This window comes from Micrasema longulum, unplaced genomic scaffold (assembly GCF_059751315.1).
Source record: "Micrasema longulum isolate JH-2025_06_02 unplaced genomic scaffold, ASM5975131v1 h1tg000274l, whole genome shotgun sequence".
NCBI lineage: Eukaryota > Metazoa > Arthropoda > Insecta > Trichoptera > Brachycentridae > Micrasema > Micrasema longulum.
Window position 1 is genome coordinate 1,636,296 of NW_028277478.1, and position 23,998 is coordinate 1,660,293.

General features: G+C 30.7%; 1 protein-coding gene across 1 annotated transcript; it reads left to right on the top strand.

Annotated features, from left to right (window-relative positions):
- The first annotated feature begins 512 nt into the window (after positions 1-512).
- Positions 513-19,686, top strand: LOC148282978 (uncharacterized). Its single transcript, XM_088224237.1, has 4 exons — positions 513-876; positions 13,793-13,998; positions 17,685-17,887; positions 18,420-19,686. The coding sequence occupies exons 1-4, from the start codon at positions 614-616 to the stop codon at positions 18,606-18,608; spliced, it is 861 nt and encodes a 286-aa protein (XP_088080363.1). The 5' UTR covers positions 513-613; the 3' UTR covers positions 18,609-19,686.
- Positions 19,687-23,998: the final 4,312 nt, after the last annotated feature.

Below are 23,998 nucleotides of genomic sequence, written 5' to 3' on the forward strand. Positions count from 1 at the left end.
ATTTTCACTTTATTTATTTATTTTATTAATTTTTCACGCCCATAAGGCTTTTACATACATGAAAGTTATAAAAAATATGAGTATTTAAACAACATTAAATTTAAAAAATACAATATAAAGCAACAAAAGATAGAACAGTGTTTAGAAGTAAAGTTAGTATAAAAAAAGAAGATGAGTATATAAACAACATAAATTTTAAAAAATACAATTTAAAGTGATAAAATTTAGAACTGTGTTTAGAAGTTAAGTTGGTTTAAAAAAAAAAACTAAAGAAATACAGTGAAAGGTAACTTATATTAAAATATAATTATAATATCATTTTAATGACTTTTTTTCCATCCATTTAATATAAAGACTCTAAATCGAGTAACCGATTCCTTATTTTACTCTTGCGACATGCAATATAAAAAAAAAAATACTGATTACTTAAACTGTCACCAGAGCCATTTGTAGTCGACCACTGCAGCAATGCGTAAGATGTCCGTATCTTAGTTTACTTACTCCGTCTCTAGGTGTCCGCCGCATGTCACACCAAATATAAAAAGGGTGTCTGGCTTCCAGAGGCATCATTCGCTTATCACGCCCCAAGTCAGCAGGACCTCTCTCCTTGAAAATGTTTATCAAATCCGGAGCTATCCTGCTCTTGTGCTTAGCCTCGAGCTTCGCGGCACCCAGCGGCAACGAGTTGGACCAGAACCTGGAGACAAATGAGATCCTTCCTCAGGCTCCCTGGGAGAGGTTCGCGAGGATGTTGACGTCGTGTGCAGGAGCCAAGGACGACATGGTGTCTTGTCTCACTGTTAAAGGAGTTTCCGCCGTCAACAGAGCAGCGAGGATGCAGGAAATCAACTTGTTCTCTGGAGTGCATTTTGAAAGGTTAGTGAATTTAATGTTTTATAAATAACAATCCAAATTTTATTGAAATTTTTTTTTGTGGTTTTTTAATAGGTTTTTCATTTTTAAAGAATCAAAACCTTGCACACAATATTATGTCTGTACTGTTTTCATTTTTATTAATCCCCGCTAATGGCACCCGATGACAAAATAATCATTTATGGAGACTGGTATTGTTTTTATTTTACTTTCTATTATGTTAAATAATATTGTATTAGCACGTATTAATATTTTTCACAATTAAGACTCTCTACATAAAAACATTTAAATAAAAGGAGCACTTAATATGTTAAACATTTAAGTTTAATGATCAAATGACACCTTCATTGAGAATTCAATAAAAAAATCAATAATAAATTAGTAAACCATTAAAGTTATTTTCATACACATAAGTATTTTTTTATTTTATTTTAAAAAAGAAATATGAAAATCAGGACAAACACTATTCATACTTTTAATTAATTGTTAGTTTAAAGTAGTGTCTTTATTACACTGTAGCAAAGTTCTGCCTATGCATTAACATATATTAATATATTATCTCATTTCATTATTTAGACAATATAATTTTAACATTTGGTTAATTTAGAACATTACACATATTATGTTGTTGACTATAGATTCGCAGTTATAAATAATTTTATTCACGGGATAATTTGACCGTCCGATTACTTACATCTTTGTATACTTTTGTTGTAAAAAATGTATCAGCTCTTTAATTGTAGAGTAAAAGCAAAAACGTTAGTTTAAAAAATGATAAAATTTATCCTTTTAAAATACTTTGTTTCGATATAAATACATTAATTGAATCAAATATATTGAAATTAAAAATGCTGACGAAAAATAACACCGACAATAAAAAGTGACTTTCACGCCACCATTTTTACATTTTTTTCTAGAATGAGGGTTGCGTCGTTTGAGCCGACACCCATAAATATCCAACGTGATTTTGGCGTTTACATCAAAAACCTTATTTTGTTCATAAAATCAACAGATTTATATCACAAATTGAACTGATTTTTAATTAGATTTTTTTTATGTGTTACTTACTCCACAAACTCTATAGTTTTACATGACATGTTTCTTAGCCAACACAAAAAAAAGTTTTATGCATTTTTCATACAAAAATTTTAAAACAAAAAACGAACAAAACGATCATCCCATTTCAGAGGCAGTGATATTAGAATAATACATCACTCTATCTTTGTATATAGACCTTGCTTTCTCTCCTTGAACCGATTATTCTGTCTTTTTAAAAAAAAAAAAAATATTAGCGTTTTTATAATTTACCTGATGGCCAGTTTCAACAAGTTGTAAATAACTCACTATTAAAAAATGGAAATCAAGTTGGGGTAGAGTGGGTTTTGAATCTAACATCTCCATCTTCAAGTATTATGTGTTAACATTCGTTGTTTCCGTTTTTTTTTTTTAATTAAAATAAGCACCATAAGTAAAACAAAATGGTAAGAGTTATGCGTCATTTAAAAATTCAATTTAAATCAATTCGAATGACTAATTTGTTATCTCCTTTGTTTCCTTGATTGAACGCGAACAGAAAGAAATGTCAAAAATCCTCACTTTGGTTTAATGGACATTCCATTTTAAAGGCTTGTATTAAAATAAAATATTGCATTTAACGTAAAAGCAAACACAACATCTTGTAAGACAGAAAATTTTCTTTCACAAAACGTATAACCACTGCCATCTTATCACTCTTTTGTTGCTCATTTTTAAATTAGAAAAAAACAGACCACTTTTGATAACGCATAATATTTATTGGATTTTGTTCTGTCATGTCTTTGTTTATCTTTCTCGATTTCTGTATCTATCAAAATTGGTATCGTTTTTTCGCTGTCCATTCGCTTTACATGTCTAAACCATCGTATAATACCTTTAATTTACTCAAGGAATAAGTTATTTAGCCTTTTAAACGTCAATTAAATAATATCTTTAACTTTCATCGTTTTAAAATATACATTTTCTGTAACCTACATTTTTGTATTACATATGATGATGCAATTATTGTTCAATATGACGACGATGATTTTATAATTAATTGATAACTTTCACCGTGATGATTTGATTGAAGCATCCGTATCACAAAGTCAAACCACGTTTAGTTACAATAAATTATTAAGACGTATCAATAACATCAGTTAAAAACTTTTTTTTATCCAATAAGATTAATTTATCTACAAAATTAAATATCGTATTTAATTATTTTTTTAAATGTCAACATTCTCTTTACTATTAATTTATTAAACGTTTTGTTTTTTTACGGGTAATGTGTTATATTTCCAACGTTAAAATTATTTTATCAGGGTTCATTTACAATATTTTATTCCAATTCAAAAATAATTTAAATCAATGTATAATGCACTAGGATTCCAATCGCCTATGCGCTCTGTAGCGGCAAGGCGTGTTGGGATGTTTATTTTGAGGTGGATTTTCAAAAAAATAATGTTTTACTACTAATACCATTTACTTATCACTTAAAAATATTTATTTCGCGATTTGAAATATAATATGTACATGTTTTATAACAAAAATACGTATTTTACATAATATGTTACTTTTCTTCGTACCATAAAAGTCGTCTCATCTAAAATGTTAGAGATGTTGAAAACCATCATCGCCGTCATTCCCTTATTTGCACTCATGGTGCATAAGGCACTGCATTGTACTTCAATAAAAATATAACGAGTTAACATAAACAATATATACAGCGATGCAAAATTACCAAATTAAATTAATTATGTTGTATTTCGCATCGATTCAAAGTAAGCACACGAAATAAAAATACATGTTTTTATTCGTTTTATCTTCGCGTGGAAATAAAAAAAAATACACTTTTTATGGTTTACTGCTAAAAACAATATCTTCTAGCCAACTAAAAACAAACTGACCAATGAAAAAAATTAACAAAATTTGCATCTACTTTCAATAAAAAAAATTTTTAAAGTTACCGCTAAAAAAACGTTTTTATAAATACAATGGAAAAATAAGATAAACACGTTTGTGTTAGTGTTCACTGTTGTAGTTATTATTAAAATATAAAAAAAAACATTATATTCGTCATGAAGTGGAAAAGCATTTATCGTTGTTGCTAATTAATTATATTGAACTTTTACTCAGCATTTAGTCAGTCTTTACAATTTTCAAATAAAACAATTGGACTGTAAAACAGTTAAACTCTTTATACCTGAGTACTTTTTGCAAGCGTCAATGAAGCAAAATTTCTCTTTATTTTTCGCGTAGGCTGTTTGAATCTTCATATTAATGCTGTGCATAGAATTCAATGAAAGCTTTTGTTATTAGCAAATAAGTGCGATTCTGTTTTACAAAACGTATTCACTAACCAAAGACACCGCTCACATTGTGTTTGAAATGAGACGATAAATTAATTAATTAACTTAAATAAAAAGCTTACTTTTTTAATCCGAAAAACAAATTTATTGAATGTTGTCTAAGAGCGTGTTTTTATTTATTCTGATTTCAAAAACCTTTTGAAATCAATTAAAATAACATATTTTTTTATGACTATATATAAAAATGACTTAAGACAACACACATTTATGTGCAAATATCATTTATTTACCACTATATAAGACTAGGTGGCCTCCGTGGTGTAGTGGACAAGACGCTTGATTCACGCACGGAAGGTTCCGGGTTCGATTCCCGGTGAGAACATATAAATTAAAATGTGATTTTTCTCAAGCCTGGGTGCTCTGTGATGTAATTCACCACCGTAATTAGGCCTCCTGGCCTGTTGTGGTGCAAAAAAAAATGTTTAAAAAATTTAAAAAATTAACTCATCTTTTTATATATGATTCTTCTGTACGTGTGATTTCACTGAACTTCTTCTAAACGGCTGAACCGATTTACTTGCGGTTTTTAACGAAATGTAGATCTTTGCATTGCGCATAGTGTTCGTAGATATTTAAATTTACAATCGAATCTGTAAAAAAAAGTTAGAAGAATTAATATTTTTGCATCGATCTACCAGGGTTGCATTCGACGAGAATGCATGTGCACAAAAAATGGAAGGATGTTGTTTTTTTATGTTTAAAAAAGTTTGTTTTTAAGTGTTTGCAAACCATATTTGCTTTTTATGGATCCCAATCAGATTTTTTCTTAACATTCGTAATTTTTTCCTATTTATTTCTTTTTATTGGATTTTAATATATTATTGAAAACTGCAATCATGTATAAAGTGCACCCTTGTTGATGAAAATAGCCGAGTTTGACATATGCAAAAAGAATTTTATTTTTGAAAATGAATTATTTTATGTTTTGGAATTCAACCATGAACAAGTATTTAGGTACCTACTTAAATTCAATATTTGAATGTTTATAATTTTAAGTTTTGGATTGAAAATCATGAACAAATACCTAGGTACCCATTTATAAATGAAAAGTCTTTTTCCAAAGTAATAGCAGGCAAGTCAACGTTCGGGCAGGACAACGTCTGTCGGGTCCGCTAGTTTACTATAATTTAAAACTAAGATTGTTTAATAACATATTACAACAGAGATGAAGAACATTTTAGAGAAGGTTATATAGAAGTCTAGGCATCTAAAGGGCTTATGACCTGTCATTGGCTGGTTAAAAAAAAATCAGGCGTAACCTAGTGTGTAGGCGAAATAATTCAATTAGATAAATCTCACCCGCATAAATAAAGGTTTTAGCTCTTTAACTTTACAAACATCAACATATAGTTGCTGAATGTACATCTTGAGTGGTTTATGCTATGTATATGTGCCGCATGTAATGTATATGTTTGTGTATGTTTTATATGTGCGTTCATGTGTGTGCGTGTACATTCGGTATTTTTATTTATTTTAATTTATTACCTCCATGGAAAACGCAAATGTCAACAATTATCCTTTTTTCACTTAAAATTCTTATTTATTTTTTATTTTTTGTCACATTTAATGTTTATATCTTTTTAATTTATGACAACTTAATTGGTCTTTTTATGTTAAAAAATTGTTGTTTTTAATACTGATTTTGTATGACTGTATGTTTTCTAAATAAAATAAAATAAAAAAATAAAAAAATAAAAAAATGAAAATATGAAAGAATTGAAGGAATATAGATGTTCAAATATGGGCAGAACGATGAATGTTACACAGTGTGTAAAGTGGCCTCTTAAACCAGCCAATGACAGGTCATAAGCCCTGTAGATGCCTAGACTTCTATATTACCTTCTCTAAAATGCTCTTCATCTATGTTGTCATATGTTAATGTTAACAGCTCCCCGAGAGTTGAATCCAGTCCTCGTCTAAATCGTCGTAAATATGTTTCACTTTTGAAAAAATTATAGCGAAATTTCATTTTTCATTTCGGTTGTCGAATAGCCAGGATTCATAGCTGTACTTTTATTCCACAAATTTCAAAAAATTCAATTTACTTTAAAAATATATTTTTTAGTTATTATTGCAAACGTAAGAGAAAAAACGCATAATCACGAAATTTAACACTACCAACAATACATTTCTTGAACTTTTCTTTTCTCAGTATGCAGCCAGTAGTTGTCTACAACTATTTTGTCATTTCAAAAATTGCCGAAGACATAAGTTTAAACATGTTTTGTTGGGTGTCACGTGCAGTAAAATTATATTTAAATACCATGGCGAGTACACAGAAAAAGGTGTGTATGTCGTATAATGCACACAAGACCACTTCCTTAATGTCGCTAGACATGCAAATATAGTTGCTATTGTCTCGCATTCCGTTGCATTGTAATGCGGGTACCGAGTCGATTGCTGCGACCAATTTCACTATTTTCACTTGTAAAACAATCCAGATAAACTCGACTTGGCCCCTTTATTACCCTTGTGTACTGTACTGTACAATTAAGTACTTGGGCACTTGTTTCCTTTAGCCTTACATAAATATTAGCGCTGTTCGACACACTTTCTTCAAGAAAATACTTAAATAATTAGCTAAGCATACTCAACTTTTGTTGATTTTGCATCTAAATAAACTTGCCTCTACCGGTAAATTGAATAGATGGCGGACAAACTTATACTTTGTAGTTATATTTTTTTGCAACAAAATAAATTTGAGTTATTGTGATTTATTTCACTTACTATATTAAATATAATTCACAATCAGACATATTTAAAATTAAATTATACGTATAAAAGCAAAACATTCAAATCTTAAAAACCAACGAAATACCTTACCAAAAGGAGAAAACGTTTTTTTTTGGTGTGAGATTACATGATTTTTTTCGTTTTTTATTTTATTTTTTTATTAAACTCTACAATCATATACACAATAACACGGTTTTAATATAAAAGATACTAAATACTAGACAAAGAATGCTTTCAAACTCATATTTAACAATATACGTTATGTGACATAAGTAAAGTTATACTTTGCAGAAATAAAATATGGAAAACAAAAAATTAAATGTTTTTACATATTAACCCTTAATTTTAATTTAAACACAATCTAAATAAGACTGTTCAGAATACTAAATGTATAAATATGTTAAATAATCTCGCTGACGTTGTTCAGTTCATATTTTTTTTGTTCAATAACCGACTTAACACGGATTTTCTAGCCAGTTGGGGCAAGTTCACAGGCATGGGTCGATCCTGATTGTGCCGCTTTAAACTGTGTCTCGGTCCGTAATAATTGTATGTACAATGTTATTAATAAAAAAATAATACCGTAATGACAATGTATTTTCATGAATACAGTTTTTGAATTTTTTTATTTATTTTATTCTATACGGGATTTTTACAGCTATTACATAAAAATTCGTACAAATTTATTCACAATATTAGAGCCAATTGAATAAAATCAATGTTAATCTTAGAATACATGAATTAAAGGAAAATAGTTTACAAAATTGTATGTGTGCGACGTTTGTATTCATGCGTGTGTTTGTGAATGTATGTGTGTGTGAATGTGCGAGGGTGTGCATGTGAGGGTAAATGTGTGAAAGGGTGCAATTCTAATTTAGTTATGAGGATGAAAGACAATTTCAGAGTTTTGTCTTTTTTATGAACGGACAATGAAAGGAGTAATGAAAGCAACAGAGTTAAATTTAATTAAAACGTGTGTTTATGATTTTTTATTGGTAAGGCAACTAAATTTTTCAAATGAAACCGATTAGAAACAGCATCAGCAGTACGTCCTTAACCGCATCAGGTAATGCATAGGGCACTGCATTCGTACACCAAACGTAGCAAATATTTATAATCTGTTAAATTCATTTATTATTTACACATAAAATTATACTAAGTTGCTTTGACTATCGTACTTGGGTTATTTATCCAGTTATAAGCAAGTCAAGAATTATTATAAACAACTGTAAAAAATAGAACTAAAAGAAGTTGACATAGTTAAAAACATAGTAATATACAAAGTTAAAAGACAATTTACATATTGTAAAAACATGTTTAAAAACCGGTAAAATACATAGTAAAAATAAATAAATGGCAAGAAAAATAGTTAAGGACATGGTCAAAAACGTTTTCCAAAACACAGTTATATAATAAATAAATAAAAAAAATATACAAAAAAAATACTTAGAAATGACAAAATGCAAAGTAAAAAACATAGTAAAAGACATAGTTTAAAATTATACATGTAAAGCAAAAAACATATTAAAATACGTCGAAAGAAAAAAAAAACATAGTTAATATGAAAGTAGTAAGGTTATTAGTCCTGCTCTTCGGGTTTCAGTCCAGGGAGAATGAAATAAATAAATAAAAATAAAAATAAATTGTCCCTGGTCAGTCACCTGAAGCATGAGACTGATCAATTTTCTTTCCTGTAACACATAATCTATAAACGCCGTGATTTTAGTAATAATACAGTGCCTTTGGTGCTATTGGATACAGACGGACAAAAAAATTTTAAAAAATTAAAAAATACTTCGGAAATTTCATAAATTATTTTTATAGAGCGTTACGAATTTCTAGTTGAAAAAGTTCACATTTCAAATAAATTTCCACCAAAAAGGTTTTATTTTTGCGTATGTTTGCATTTATTCGCTCATTGTTCAAAGAAATCGTACCGTAAAATTCATTTGACCCTGTTTTTCACGGTTTTCAAACTGGCTTTCGACCTTGTGATTTCACGATCTGATCTTATTTTCATGCATAGGAATAAAAAATAAAATATGTGAGATGAAAAATTAAATATTTTTTTTCGAAATGCATTAATTCTTTGGGACCTCAACTATTGTCGCTAAATGCGTTAGCAACTACAGAATCAGTCGGGGAAATTTTGTGCAATTTCGGGGAAATTACTAAAAACGGTGATGCTCTAAAACCAATTACAAAATCCAATTGGTTCACAATTTCAGTAACAGTGATAAATAATATTTTTAAGAAAGCAATATGTGACACTCCAGTGACGGAACATTATTCTGTTTAAAAAATAAATAAATAAATAAAATATATTGGAAGTGTTAGTTATAAAGAGCCGACATTTGGTATCCCATTTATAGATCAACGGTATTTAAAAAAAAAATAGTTTTTGAACGTCAGTATTAATTGCTTCCTTTTTTCATCAGTTGATTATTTGTAAATTAAGAGAGTAATGACAGGTCATAAGCCTTTTAATTTCGACTACATGTAAAACGTTTTCTATATTTGTTTAATTATTATAATCATCATCACTTCCCTGCCCCCACTTAGTTGAGCATAGGTCACTGCGCTGGTATTCGCAATTAAAATCTGTATCATTACATACATGACAGCAAAATGTTCCGGTTTACGCTTCGAATCTAGTAAAAAAATATTTTTTTTGGTGAACAAACAACTTTTTAAAGAAATTAATCAAATTACCCGGGTTGTGCTCCCGTGGCTAGTGTTGCGGACTCACGGATTAGAGGTCCGAGAACCGAACCTTACTCTACCCCAACTTGATTCCTATTTTCGTATAATGAGTTTTTTACAACTCGTTGAAAATGGCAGCAAAAACCGAAATATTTGAGTAAATTATAAAAACGCCAATGTTTTAAACAAACCAACAAACCCTCACGCCGTTTTCCCGTAAGGTTGGGCAGAGAGGATAGAACGTTACATCACTCTATCTTTGCATACAGATCTCGCTTCCTCTACATTCATACACCTTCTCATGCACGCGCGCGGATTATTCAAACTTTTACAATGTCCATCTTCAAGTATTTTTTAAATCTGGTCATGCCATGTCTTTCCCGGTCTTCCTCTATTTTTGCATCCATCAACATTCGCATTGTGAATGTTTTTAGCCGTTCTACATGTCCAAACCAATGCAAAACTCCTTTCTTGATTTTGTTTATAATGCTTAACTCAGCCTCACATAATGTACAGATCTCAACATTTGTGTAACTATCGTATATAGTTTTACCACACATTTGCCTAAGAGATTGCATTTCGACGGCATTAAGCCTACTTTTATCTCTGATTTTCGGTCGGGATCAGGACTCCATTGTGAACTGCTAATTTTGCCTCTTTTGACAAACATTTATTTACCAAGATTGATTTAAGTGCACCGTTCACTCTGATCTTTCAATATCTTTCTCAGTCATTCCATGCCTAGTAAACATATTTCCCAGATACACAAATTCCTATACTTGTTTTAGTATAACCCTATTCACAGTGATTTTACATTGGGCAAATGCAAAGCAAATGTTTCCTTTTCAATAATAATACTACAAATGTTTATTGTAAATTATGTCTGAAATTGAGCCCGAAACCTTGTGCATTATAGGCGAATGCACTGACCACGAGGTAGAATATACGTCAAAAATAAATAGATTCTAAAAGTACAATAAAAAAATAAAAAAAACCCAAGCACAAATGGATACGTTTAAAGAAATGATTAAGACGCGTATCTTAGACACGTGATTATGTATGAAACTTCTGGCCTGCTTTGATGCAAAAACAAAATAAGTTATACTGTACTTTTTTATAAAAAAGATTGATATATTCTAACGTCATCTCTATCACCATTATGTTCAATATATGTCAAGTGCTGTTTGAATGGTCATTTAGCATTCTCGACTGCAATCCTGTCACCAATACATATTGTCTGTTTCAATTGATGACAAATGTCATCTTACTGACATTGACACTTAACAAGTTAATGACAGTTTACGGAAGTGTCACTTCCATAATCCCGTTACGCTAAGTATTTAAATATTTTAATGCTCATTTGCGAATATTTATGTAAAAGAGAAATTGTTAGCAACTATTAAGTGATTTTTGTGAACAAATAAGGTATTTATTAACGAAAACTATTGACAGAAAAACAAAATACTCAACGTAGGAAAGAGTAATGCTTTCGGCTCAATAAATATTTTGGCTAGATAAATTAAAATTTATTTCCGTAAAAAAGAAAAAAATATATAGCCCAAATAATGAACCACAATTTTTTGAGTTTGCCCAAATTTCTGTAGATAAGGACTGGATTTGACTCACTGGGGAGTTGTAATTATTAACACATTTTATTATTTTTTTATTTAATGCACAAAATACATAATTTTATCATAGAGCTCAAATATATTTTTTTATAAAATTATATTACAACAGAGATCAAAAACATATAAAAGAATATAATACAGACGCCTTGGCATCTACTGACCACTTTAAACACTGTGTAATATTCACCATTCTGCCCAAATTTAGACATCTTTATTCCTTCAATTCTTTCATTTGTTGATGTTTGTGAAGTTAAAGAGCTGAAACTTTTATTTATGCCGGTGAGATTCATCTAATTGAATTGTTTCACCAACATACTAGGCAACGCCTGATTTTTAGTAAACGTTGTTAAAAGGTAAACTAGAAGTCAAGGCATTTACATAATGTATTACCTGTAATAAGCTAGTTTAAGCATTTATTATTAATTTTAAAAAACGCGTTTGCCTACTTATCAAGAAATCTTGGATTCGATCGACATGATAAATTTTATTCAAGTCAAAGTCCTGTAATCATGCGAGTGAGGTTCATCTGACTGATTTTTTTTGCCTACATAGGGCTGATATTGTCAATTTTTGTACTTCTTCTGAAACCAGTAGATTAAATCAAAAATATTTTGAGTTTGTCCTATTTTTTTAAAACATGGACTTGATTTCATCTTCTCAGGAGATCACCGTATGGTAAAAAAAATTAAGATCCTCTTGGGGGTCGGATGATATGGATATCTAGAAATTCAAAGGGCGTATGAATGGTGATAGGGGGTTTATGTGGCTACTTTACCCTAAAGATGGGCGTTTAGATAATTTTTAACAACAGTTTCATAAAAAAAAACAGTGTCGCAAAACTGTTTTTTGTATAACAGTTTCAACTAACAAAACTGATCAATTTTTAAAAAATACTTGGGCCCGGTTGTTTGATCGTTAGTAAGAGTAGAGTTTTACTATAGTTTAATTTACCGACGATTTTGGTTTTACTATCGTTCTACTACCAGTGCGTTGTTTCACCCGCATTTTTACTATAGTAAAATGTAAACACTGGTTTTTCTATTCCAAAACTCAAAAATTGAATATTGTACTTTTTTTTTCACAAATGGTTACACTGTGGAATGTGACTTTGAAAACGTCAAAACACGGAACAAATTAAACCACGTGACAACATGGCTTGGGTATTGAGTAAACGCAACAAAATAACATCGGTAAACAGAATTTTATATTATTTATTTTTAAATACAATTTAATGAAATGAAATCTGAGTTACAATAACAATATTATAATATCTTATTTGAAAGCAAGAATGATAAGAAAAATTAAATGACAACTAAAATACTGTCAATCCAACAAGATAGTAAATTTTAGCTCTGGAATATTATAATGTAGGAATATAATATAATATTTATATGTTCTTTGTTCATGCCATTATTTATAATAATTAAAAATATCCAAAACATTTTTTAAACCTTTTACCGAATTTCTTTTTAAAAAGAAGACAAGATTTGACTGACACAAATTGTCCGTCCGAGGTTTGGTGGAATAATACTGCCAAATCGTTTTCAAAATGTTTTCGTTTTCTTGACAATAAGTAAAAAATTGTATCATTGAAAGAACCCTCCGATTTAAATCGATCATAATAAGCGTAATCCATTCCGTATTCGTAAATAAAAGTAATACTGAGAGACGTGAGCAAATAACGACGACCGGTAAACGTCAAAAAATGACGCCATTTCGATTATTCTACTATAGTAAAACGTTTTACTCGCCAACATCAGCGGGTAAAATTTAAAATTTTAACTAATGGTTAAAGACTTTTACTATCCACCGTTAGTTACTATGGATGAAACAACCCATTTTGTCAATTTTTTACTATTACTACAGATTTTTCACTATTACTAACGATCAAACAACCAGGCCTTAGTAACAGTTTATTTTAAACGGAACTATTTTAGAGCTGCTTTGTAAAAATTACTGATTTATAAAATCGCTTTCAATCATTTTGACCACGTCATTTTTAGACACTGTAACGTATTTCAGTATTTTCTTCCACGTTCATTATCTTTTACATTTATATTTTAACTCTTAGTGGGGTTAACTTTTTTCCATGTCAACAAAAATCAAAATATTGTTGATTAATATTAATTTTATCATCATCTTCATCATTCCCTTTCTATATATAATGGTACATAGGGTACTGCATTGGTACACCAATCGCATTGTATCTTGATCATTCTTGTAACATGAAGGTAAGATAATCAGTCTTGCGCTTCAGGTACCAGTCCAGAAACTATGAAATATTCTAGTGGATCAACAGCCTTTTAAATAAATATTTCATATCAATGGTAGGCAAACGCGCCGACCTTATTTAATCAAAGCCGCGCTAATTGAATACTTCATTAAAATAATTTTAAGAACAACTTGTCAGAATTTATTAAAAGTATTTAAATATGGTGGATCTTTATTTATCTTTATCTTCTTATGTAGGGACGCGTCAGTGGCGGTCAGAGACGGCAAGTCATTAGAGTCTGAGAGTGACATCGCCCGCAGCCTGCCCGTGGATCCAGTGGAAAGGTCTTCTCGTCTTCTGAAGCTGGCCATGGATGCTGCCGGAAACTTCCTTCAATCTCACAGTCTTCAAGTCAAATTGGCGCCAGAGGAGATCGCCACCGCTGCCAGGACTTTCAATGAAGGTAAACAAATATATAAAATACCACTAATCACTAGTTATCTGGGGGCCTTACTCATTAACTTAGTATAAAGTTAGGCCTAGACATAAGGTAGAATACAAATGGGAATACCATCCTTATCATAGTGGTAGAATAAGGGTGATATTTTCATCCTTATTCCAAGTATTTATACCAAGTTTATAAGTAAGACCCTTGTAATATGTATTATATCTACTTATAGTTTTTGAGTGGTTTTATTACGACGATTAGGATTCTAGTTCCTCGTTTCCAATTATGATATATTTAAACTATTTATTTTTGCTTTATTAAGTTAGTTCATAACATCTTAAGAAGTAATATAAGCTTTCAATAAAATTACAATTTTTTTAATCAAAATTTCTCAAAAACATGTTTTTTTAATTAATTTTTAAAAAATCGATCTTTTTTATCTTCTTTATTTCTTAAGGTAACTTCATTGTAATAAAATTTAATAAAATGAAATAGATAACCTATGTGAAAAAATACATAGTAATCATTTTCAACTTCAAATAATTTAATGAGGAAGTTCAGCCCAACGGGAAATTGGATATAAAAAATAATTAAGGAAATAGCACATAGTATGAATACCGATAAAAAGATATAAAATAGAATTGGAATAATAAATTGTTTATTCGAAATCAATATGGATTTTGTGGAGAAATGTTTTCACGTATGATTTTTTTTTTTTTCAATACATCACTAGAAAAACGCGACATGTTTGGCCGTGATAGTTGTGACTTCGAGATTCGTGACAATATTCGTAACAAATTTTAATGGCCAGGAACAAATAAACATGAACCGTGACGTATTAGGGGCGCGGTCACTGGAATGACCGTTTTTGCGGGAATTCAATATTAGAAACTAACAAATATTTTTTATGCTAATAATAAGCAGCAAAAAAGTTTTTTTTACTGAACAGTATTTCATAGAACTTATTACTTAAAAAATGTTTTTGAAAAAACGTGGTATTTCTTTATAAGCATTTTTGCACGGTAAAGATTATTGAAAATGTATAAGTATTTTTTTCGTAGAAACGAACTATTTTAAACAGCGTCATTCGTTGATAAGAGAGTTGTGATAGATTTCCGGTTTACGGTAAGTCAACTGACCAATCAGCAGAACTCACCTAGAAGAAGAAGCAGAGTATTTGAAACGTCGCACGCGGAGTAATTTAAGAAATATAAATCTTTATAATATCGTGTCGCTGTTTATACATTGATATCTCACCGTTGCTTAGGGCTAGCGTGATACATATTAACACAAATGACGTCAACCCTGGTGGACGCTGTAATGCGATCCGAAACGTCGGAAAAGAGTGCGAATGACACGGCATAATAACCTAGAAGAACTCATTCCCTAAAACACGTGTTTGACTATTTTCTTTCCAACATTTTACTCGCGAATTCGAGATTTATATTCTGATGTTTGCTCTGAGCTCATTTGCAAAAAATTACACCGGTACATTTGACAATTTTTCTTCTCGTTTCTCACTGTTTGATCTTCCACCTACAAGATATTTATGATATCATTATGTTAAAGAAATAAGATTCGGGTTTGAAGTTTAACCAACTTTAGCCATAATTATTATCGAAATGTTACAATGATCTGATTAAAACAAATTCATACTACCGTTAATGCTTATACTAACCTTATTGTTTTTTTAAAAACTTATGTACACCTTGTATAAGACTTTTGTGCATGAAGACTGTCGATAAAAATGTCGGCCTCGTGTTGTACTGGTCAGTGCGTTTGCCTACCATTTCATAGTCCCTGGACTGGCACCTGTAGCGTAAGACTGATCATCTTACATTCATGTAACAACAAAATATTAAGTTACGCTGCGATTGGTGTGTCAATGCAGTGCCCTATGCACCATTAGGTTCGAAAGGGAATAATATATGAATGAATGAAGGAAGAAAATATAATGTATTGATTTATTTTTACAGAAGTACATTTTTTATTTATAATCTGTAATAATATTTTGTGTTCACTATTTTTGATGAACTAAATAATAAAAGGGTTAGTTTTGAGAAAATTTATTTGAGAGCGACACGTTATTAAATAAACTTATTACATTTTCCTAACAAATTGGCGGCCTCCGTGGCGTAGTGGTCAAGACGCTTGACTCACGCACGGAAGGTTCCGGGTTCGATTCCCGGTGAGAACACAAAAATTTTAATTAGATTTTTCTCAAGCCTGGGTGTTCTGTGATGGAATTCACCACTGTAATTGGGCATCCTGGCCTGTTGTGGTGCAAAAATAAATAAATAAAATAAAATAAATAAAAAAAAATCTGTTTCGCTCTAATCCAAAAGTATTTTTTTAAAACATAGCACATTTGACTACAATTTGTTATTAAGGTTTTTTAAAGAAATATTCTATTTTTTAGTTTTTTTGGTTAGTTTTGCGAACGCACCAGCACTAGATAATTGATAAAATTAATGCTTACAATATTTTAGAAATGAATCTAAATCGATGGCAAAAGCAATATTTTGTCTTGTTCCTTGCTCTAAAAAATATATCGTATGGTTTTAAAATAACGTCCTTTAAATTTATAAATTGACAGAGAGGTATTTAAATATACCCCAGTCCTTGACCATATTATCTTCCAATACAAAACATCTCTCTATCATGGCACGTCCTGTTACAAAGAAGACTGATATTACACCATTCATTATAGGCATGGAATTTCTGATCCCAAAGACCTTAAGGTGCTTAACACCATGATTAATCGATTTAAGGTGGTTTTTTTACGACTTTAGCTTCCCAGCATTCCTCACAACAACACAGCCTTCACGGAGTCTATATTGGGTCAAGGTTGTACTTTCTAAAGGCTTTAGTAATTGATACGCGTGTTATATTCGTTATAAATTGGTATTTTTCTTCCAGAAGTAAAAAGTGTAAATTACGTGTTTGTTTACGTCGAAAGTTGTTTGGAAACGAATTATTATTTTTATTTTTATATTTTAATTATGACCATAATTCCTTTTCCGCACCAAGTGGTGCATAGGGCACTGCATTGGCTAAACCAAACGCAGCCTAGTTCAAAAATGTATTATCAAATGCCAGTCCAGAAGCAATAAAATATTGCAGTTTAAAAACCCTTACGATCAATATTTTACATCTACCCCGTTAGGAATCAAACTAAATGCATCAACTACTACACAGCTATCATTGAGTCGAAAATACTCGTCCAGGTTTTTAATTCTATTTCACACATAAACGTATTCTTCATCCTTTTGGACACAGAAATATAAGAAATATAAAATATGTTTTTAGTATAAACACTTTTATGTATTTGTTCTAAATAATCATTGAATTAAGCTCCTTTGGCAGTTTCCATTTTCACTGATTAAAAAAAAACTTTTATCCACCTCGTTGTCAAATGATCAGCGCTTTGCTTGCCATGCAAAAGGTCTTGGGTTCGATTCCCAATATGAATGATATAAAAAAAGAGTTCTTACACTAGTTTATTTTATTGTCCCATTACGGGCACCTGAAGTTTGAGACTGATCATCTTACCTTTACGTAACAAAAATGAATAATATTAGTGAATCAATAAAGTGACAAATCATAAAGGTCAAAAGCCTTGTAAATGCCTAGACTTCTATATTCCATTCTATAAAATTTTCTTTGTGTCTTTTGTGATATATATCTTTATTTTTTTGCAGCTCGTGGTAAGATCAAGAAGATGCTTGGACCCATTCTGCTGGGAGTTGGAGTAAAGATCCTCGCCTTTGTAGCCATATTTGGAGGTGGTTTGGTCCTCCTTGTCACCAAAGCTCTCATCGTTGCCAAGCTTGCCTTCGTCCTCGCTTCCATTCTTGGTCTGCAGAAACTTTTCAGTGGCGGCGGTGGTGGACTTCTTGGAAAGGTATAGAAAATAAAACACTTTATCAATATACTATTTTTGCACCGCAACAGGCCAGAAAACTCAATTGTATTGATGGTTTAGTGCACAGAATACAAAGGATTTTTCAAATATTGTATTTAATTACTATGATTTTTCCGGGAATTGCACATTGAACCATTCATACAAAAGGTAAGCCTGAACAAAGACAGGTTTAAAAAGGAAATAATGAACATCTTGCATTGTTAATGAGCTAATATTGACAATTTTAAATAATTATCGCAACTACTAATCAGTCAGGAACAGGATAAAATCCATTTAAATGTCAAAATGTTCACAATTTCAATTTACAAACTTTTTTGCGTATTTGGATATCTTCCTCAATGTATCCACTTCTTACGTACATAATTTTTTGTCAACAAATATCATTTTAGTTATTTCACATAAAACGTGCATTTTCATTAAAATGGGAAAATATCTTAAGGGTGAAAATGTAACGCATTAAAACTAGAGCGTTAAATATTCTGGAGTACTGACCAACCATTTTTTTCTTTAGGTCGGTGGTGCAAGCCAGACTGGATGGTCCAACCCGGGAGCAGGAAGTGGAGGATGGTCAAGCGGATCTGGAGCCGGTTGGAACCAGAACAATGGACAGTCTTCAGTATCCTACCCTTATGCCAGGTCCTACGAGACAAAGGATGCACAGGATCTCGCCTACACAGCACAGAAGCCTTTAGCAACCTAAATACGAACGAAGAACCACAATCGAAAGCTCGACAAAACAAATCAATCTAATAGCATCAAAAATTGCCTGCAAGCTTTTCTGTAAGACGACAACCAGATCAACCTTGTAAAATTCCGGTATCAGAAGCATTTTTCGGTGAACCAGGGTGATTCCTCAATCAATTGGAGGTTTGCAGTTGACTGCCTTGTCATCAGGAAGATTAGTTCGACTTACCAAATTTGCATTAAAATATATCTTTACCGTGACACGATAGAATCCTAAGAAAAACTAGAGATTTTGAGAAAAAAATAACACAAATAATTTCGTGCGTCAATCGTATGTACCAAGTTATTTAACTTGATAAACTGTGGACTGCATTTTATACTCATTATGTTAAAGTACACTTTTTGTGTTATATTTCAAGTTAGCACGAATAACACAGTGTAGGAATAATCGTATATAAGGATTATTAAAGCAGTTCTAAATTTTAAAATTAAAAACGCATAAAGTCTTATTTTTCAAAGTTCAATGAAATATTAATATCTTTTTCAGTCTTGCAAATCAACTAAAACAAAACGAATTGTTATTTGTTATTTTAATATCCACAAAAAAACATAAACATTATATTTTATAATTGGGAAAAAACACATGTTTTGTTGAGCTTGAAAAATTGCATTATATTAAGTAAATATTTATTATTATTAAAAAATCTCAAAAGGCTAATAATTTATTGAAAACGAATAAGTCAATCGTTTTTAGGTTAATTTTTTGTTTATTTATTATTCGTTTGTTTTTCTTTCGTTTTGTTTATTTAACTATTTGTTTTTGTGATATCAAAAGAGACCTCTGTTACCAAAGCTAATTTGTGCCACAGAAGTTTTGTTGCCAGTAATCTTTGACTGCATATTTTTTATATTATTTCACATGTTAGATAGTGCCATTATTATTTTCCAAAGTATATTTGGTGTTTTTATTTTATGAGTTTATATTTTGTTAAACATTTTTTTCTTTGCTTAGATTATAAATAGTTTGTACTATGACAGATCAAAATGTTATTTATTTTAAAGTATTCAATAAATATAAAATGTTAATATAAAAATGTTTTTTGTTTTTCTTACTAGTTTGTTAGTAACTCAAAATAACCTACGGAAGATTTAAAGTTTATCCAAATATTTGCATACATGAACTGGATTTAATCCTTGCGGTTAATAAAAAAAAAGAATTGAAATGTCATCAAATAAAAAAATATCTCTTAAACCAGCTTATTCATCACATAACGTTTTTAATATTTTACTATGAAAATAATAAATTCATGATACTTAAACTCACAAATTTACAGTAATTATTCTAAATTTATATAAGTAACAGCCAAAAACCGGTATCATTGCTTTTGCGACATATTTTTTTTATAAATCTTTATCTATTTTAATAAAATTCTTAAGAGTTAAAAAAATTGTAAAAGTAATAAAAAAATATGATTTCAGTCCAAAGGACCTGACCTTTTTTATAGTGTTCCTATGTTTATTTTATTTATTCAACACTTTATATGGGCGGGCATATTTCAAGTTAATTTCTTCCTATCTACCAAAACTGTTCAGTTAGAAAAAATTACAAGTGCATGGACATATTGAATCTTTTAAGGTAAAATTAACAATTGAAAAAGCTGCGATATTTCTTTTTTTAAAAAAGCTCTACTTAAGAATGAATGACTTTCACAAAATGAATGGTTATTTACAAATATTTTATAACATTTCGTAAAATATCTATCCTGAAATAATCCAAGTCATGCAAATAGTATCATCATCACCCACTCCACCCACTTAAATGCCTAGGATTTCGTGATTATTTTGTACAAGTTCAATGTAAAATAATCGCCTCCGCATAATTTCCTCGTCATTAACCGTAAGAATGATTTTTGCTATTGTCTTACCGTTTGAAGATGGCCTTGACCTTTCCACCTAATACATTTCTTAGAAAATCATTTACACTCATAAAGTTACGTTTTTTACTCGAGGAGTGATAAAAATCGCCGTCGTGATAAAAAGGAGGAACATCAGCTGTACGGGATATTGGAAACAATAAAAGTTTCCGTACGCGCGGTAAAAATTTGAGTATTTAATTTTACGGTAAAGATTTTTGAAAATGAACGGAAAAAAATTATAAAGAAACATTTTACTAAAAACGAACTAATTTGAACGTTATCACTGGTTCATATGAATCAACCAAAGAGTTATGGACGATTTCAGGTTTGATTGCCGTCAATAGACCAATGGCAGATATGATCGAGAATAAGCGGAAGAGAACTTCTGACGTCACACGCGGAGTTATTTCAGAAACACAAGATTTTTTAAAAATCATTGCGCTGATAATACGATTTATAAAAATTGCTTTTTTTTTAAACGATTAATTATAATTTTTTTAACTTAAATCCATAGCCACTGATGTAATTGTAGACTAAGAAATACAACTTGAAAATGTAGTAAACATGGACACAATACGAAAATATCAGGACAATGTCATTAACTTTGTTACATGATATGAACAATACACAAAATTCTAATGTCCCTCAATTTCGTTTCTCCGTCGTCAATGAATCAGAAGTATCGCGCATTCTGCTTTCTATCAAAACTAAATCCTTCGGCAGCGATGAATTGAGTTTGTCGATAATTCATATGACTTTGCCTTTTACTTTATCTATTATTACTCATATTATTAATTTTTCCCTCTCATCTGGTTACTTTCCAACCCAATGGAAATCGGCTTTCGTTATTCCACTTCCCAAAAACGGCTCCCCAGCATCCAAAAAAGATTATAGACCCATCTCCATTTTGCCTATCTTTTCCAAAGTTATTGAACGAATAGCTTACAAACAAATTAACTGTTATCTGACACTTCATAATCAACTTGATCCTCTGCAATCTGGTTTTCGGGCTGGACACAGCACTACTACCGTCTTAGTTAAAATAACTGACGACATTAGACAAGCAATGAATGATAAACGTCTAACGCTTTTGGTCCTACTTGATTTTAGTAGTGCTTTTAATTCTGTTGATTTTGACCTGCTTCTCGCTAGACTTAAGTCCTTAAATCTATCTTCATCCGTGATAAATTGGTTTTCAACATATTTACGTGGCCGTCGTCAATGCGTTAAAATGGCAGATGTCTTTTCAGATTGGATTGATCTTACCGCCGGTGTGCCACAAGGGGGGGTACTTTCTCCACTTTTATTTTCCCTTTTTATCAATCCAATAACAAAAAACCTCCCCTGTTCGTACCATTTATATGCCGATGATTTGCAATTGTATATTCATTTCGAGCCTGTCGACATTGTTGAAACACATAGAGTAATGTCACTTGCACTCGACCATATCTCTTCATGGACAAAAAAACATGGACTTCTCATAAATCCAACAAAAACCCAAATTGTACTTGTTGGTAGTAAACAAATGTATTCAAAAGTGAATTTTTCCACACTTCCTCTTTTCAAAATAGATGGTACAGAAATTCCATTCATGACTTCAGTCAAAAACTTAGGTATTATCATTCATAAGCATTTAGAGTGGCACGATCAGGTTAACGAAGTTAGTCGTAAACTTTATAGCAGTTTGCACTCACTTAAAAGATTACAGAATTTCTTGCCAATTAATGTTAAGCAAACATTAGTCCAGAGCTTACTTCTTCCACTCCTTGACTACGCGGATGTATGTTATCCAGATGCTAACTCTGAATTGCTTGATAAGTTAGAACGATTGCAGAATATTTGTATTCGTTATATCTTTAATCTTCGCAAATTTGACCACATAACCGAGTATCGCACGCAACTACACTGGCTCAGTATCAGGCATAGAAGAAACATTCACATTCTATCACTTCTTCACAATATTTTAAATAATCCCACTTCGCCTGTTTATCTGAGAGAGCTCATCCAACCTCTTTCACAACACGGACTATCTCTTCGTTCTAGTAACGAGAAAACTCTTTTAATACCCCGTCATCGCTCTAATTTTTTTGCCTCCTCTTTCACAGTAGTAGCCGCTCGATTGTGGAATAATCTACCCACTAATGTTAGAGACGCCCCTTCTTTATTTACATTTAAGTCAAGATTGAAATGTCACTATCTAAATATTTAAATTGTTCCTTTATCCTTCTTCTATCCTTCCCATCCCCTCTCCTCTCTTCATAGTAAAGTGTTATTTTTTTTTTATACATTTATTTATTTTTGTTAATCTTTGCTTTTAATTTTTGTATAAAATTGTAAGATTCAATATGTCCATATATTTATAATTTTCTGAAACTGAACGGTTTGGGTAGGTAGGAAGAAATTGCCTTAAGGCAATATGCCCGCCCTTATATGTATATTTATTGTATATGTATATAAAGTGTCAATAAATAAATAAATAAAAATAAAAATTAACAACCTTCTAAAACGAGACAAGGACAGTCGAGTCTAATAAATCAGGGACTGAAATTATACAATAAACTACCAGACAAATCTAAACAAAAGACTCAGACAACCTTTACAAAATATGTTAAAAATATGATCGTTAACAGTATAATATGAATTTATGAAAGTGAGAATATTTTGTTAAATTTGTGTAATCCGTAAGGTTTGTTTTTTATTTGAATTAAATGAAGAAAAATTCAAAAAATTTAATGAAATGAAAATGAATCTCTGAGAAAGCTTTCTCTAAGCTGGTACTCTTGGCATATTTGAGCTGAAAATAAGTAACCCAAATGTACATAGCTGGACCCTCTTTTGATTGAGGAAAATATGTAATCGATTTTTCACTGACTGAGATGAAAATGATTGCACATGGCCAATTTTCCGAAATGATGTCAATTTTTTCACAACTTCCCCAGCCAACTATTCCATAGGCTGCATTGTATTGAAACAGAGCAAAGTATACTTTCAAAAGTGCCAATGTTCAGAATAATATGTTTCTTTTTTATTATATTTACTAATTTGAAATGCGATGGAGGCCGTTTGTGGATACCATATAATTTAACTAGTTTGCAAACACGGAATGTTATTCTTTCAATAAGTACATTTTAAGTATTCAGTTTAAGTTAGCGGATGTATATTCAATAATACACACGTCACAGAAATCACCAAATCCGATCACACTTGATATAACTAGGTTGCATACAAATTTTTAAACATACTAAACGAATCAATGATATTTTGTTCTAACTTTTTATGATCCTTTAATTTAAATTTTGTGATTTTTTTAAAGTCAATTGACAGACTACAAAACTTCTTATAGATTGGCATTGGCGTACATTGTCTGAACTTAATCTAAACAATCTTAACAATATTGATGTTTTTTGTTGATATTTCTTGATAAAACTCCATAGGTAATGATTATTAATTTATTTATTTATTTATAAATGACATTTCTGCCATTTACATA

Bases quoted from the DNA above. Each gene is read 5' to 3' on its own strand.
- LOC148282978 (XM_088224237.1), top strand. From the start codon at position 614: ATGTTTATCAAATCCGGAGCTATCCTGCTCTTGTGCTTAGCCTCGAGC. The intron at 877-13,792 runs GTTAGTGAATTT...CTTCTTATGTAG, and splicing joins TCTGGAGTGCATTTTGAAAG to GGACGCGTCAGTGGCGGTCA. The intron at 17,888-18,419 runs GTATAGAAAATA...TTTTTTCTTTAG, and splicing joins GTGGTGGACTTCTTGGAAAG to GTCGGTGGTGCAAGCCAGAC.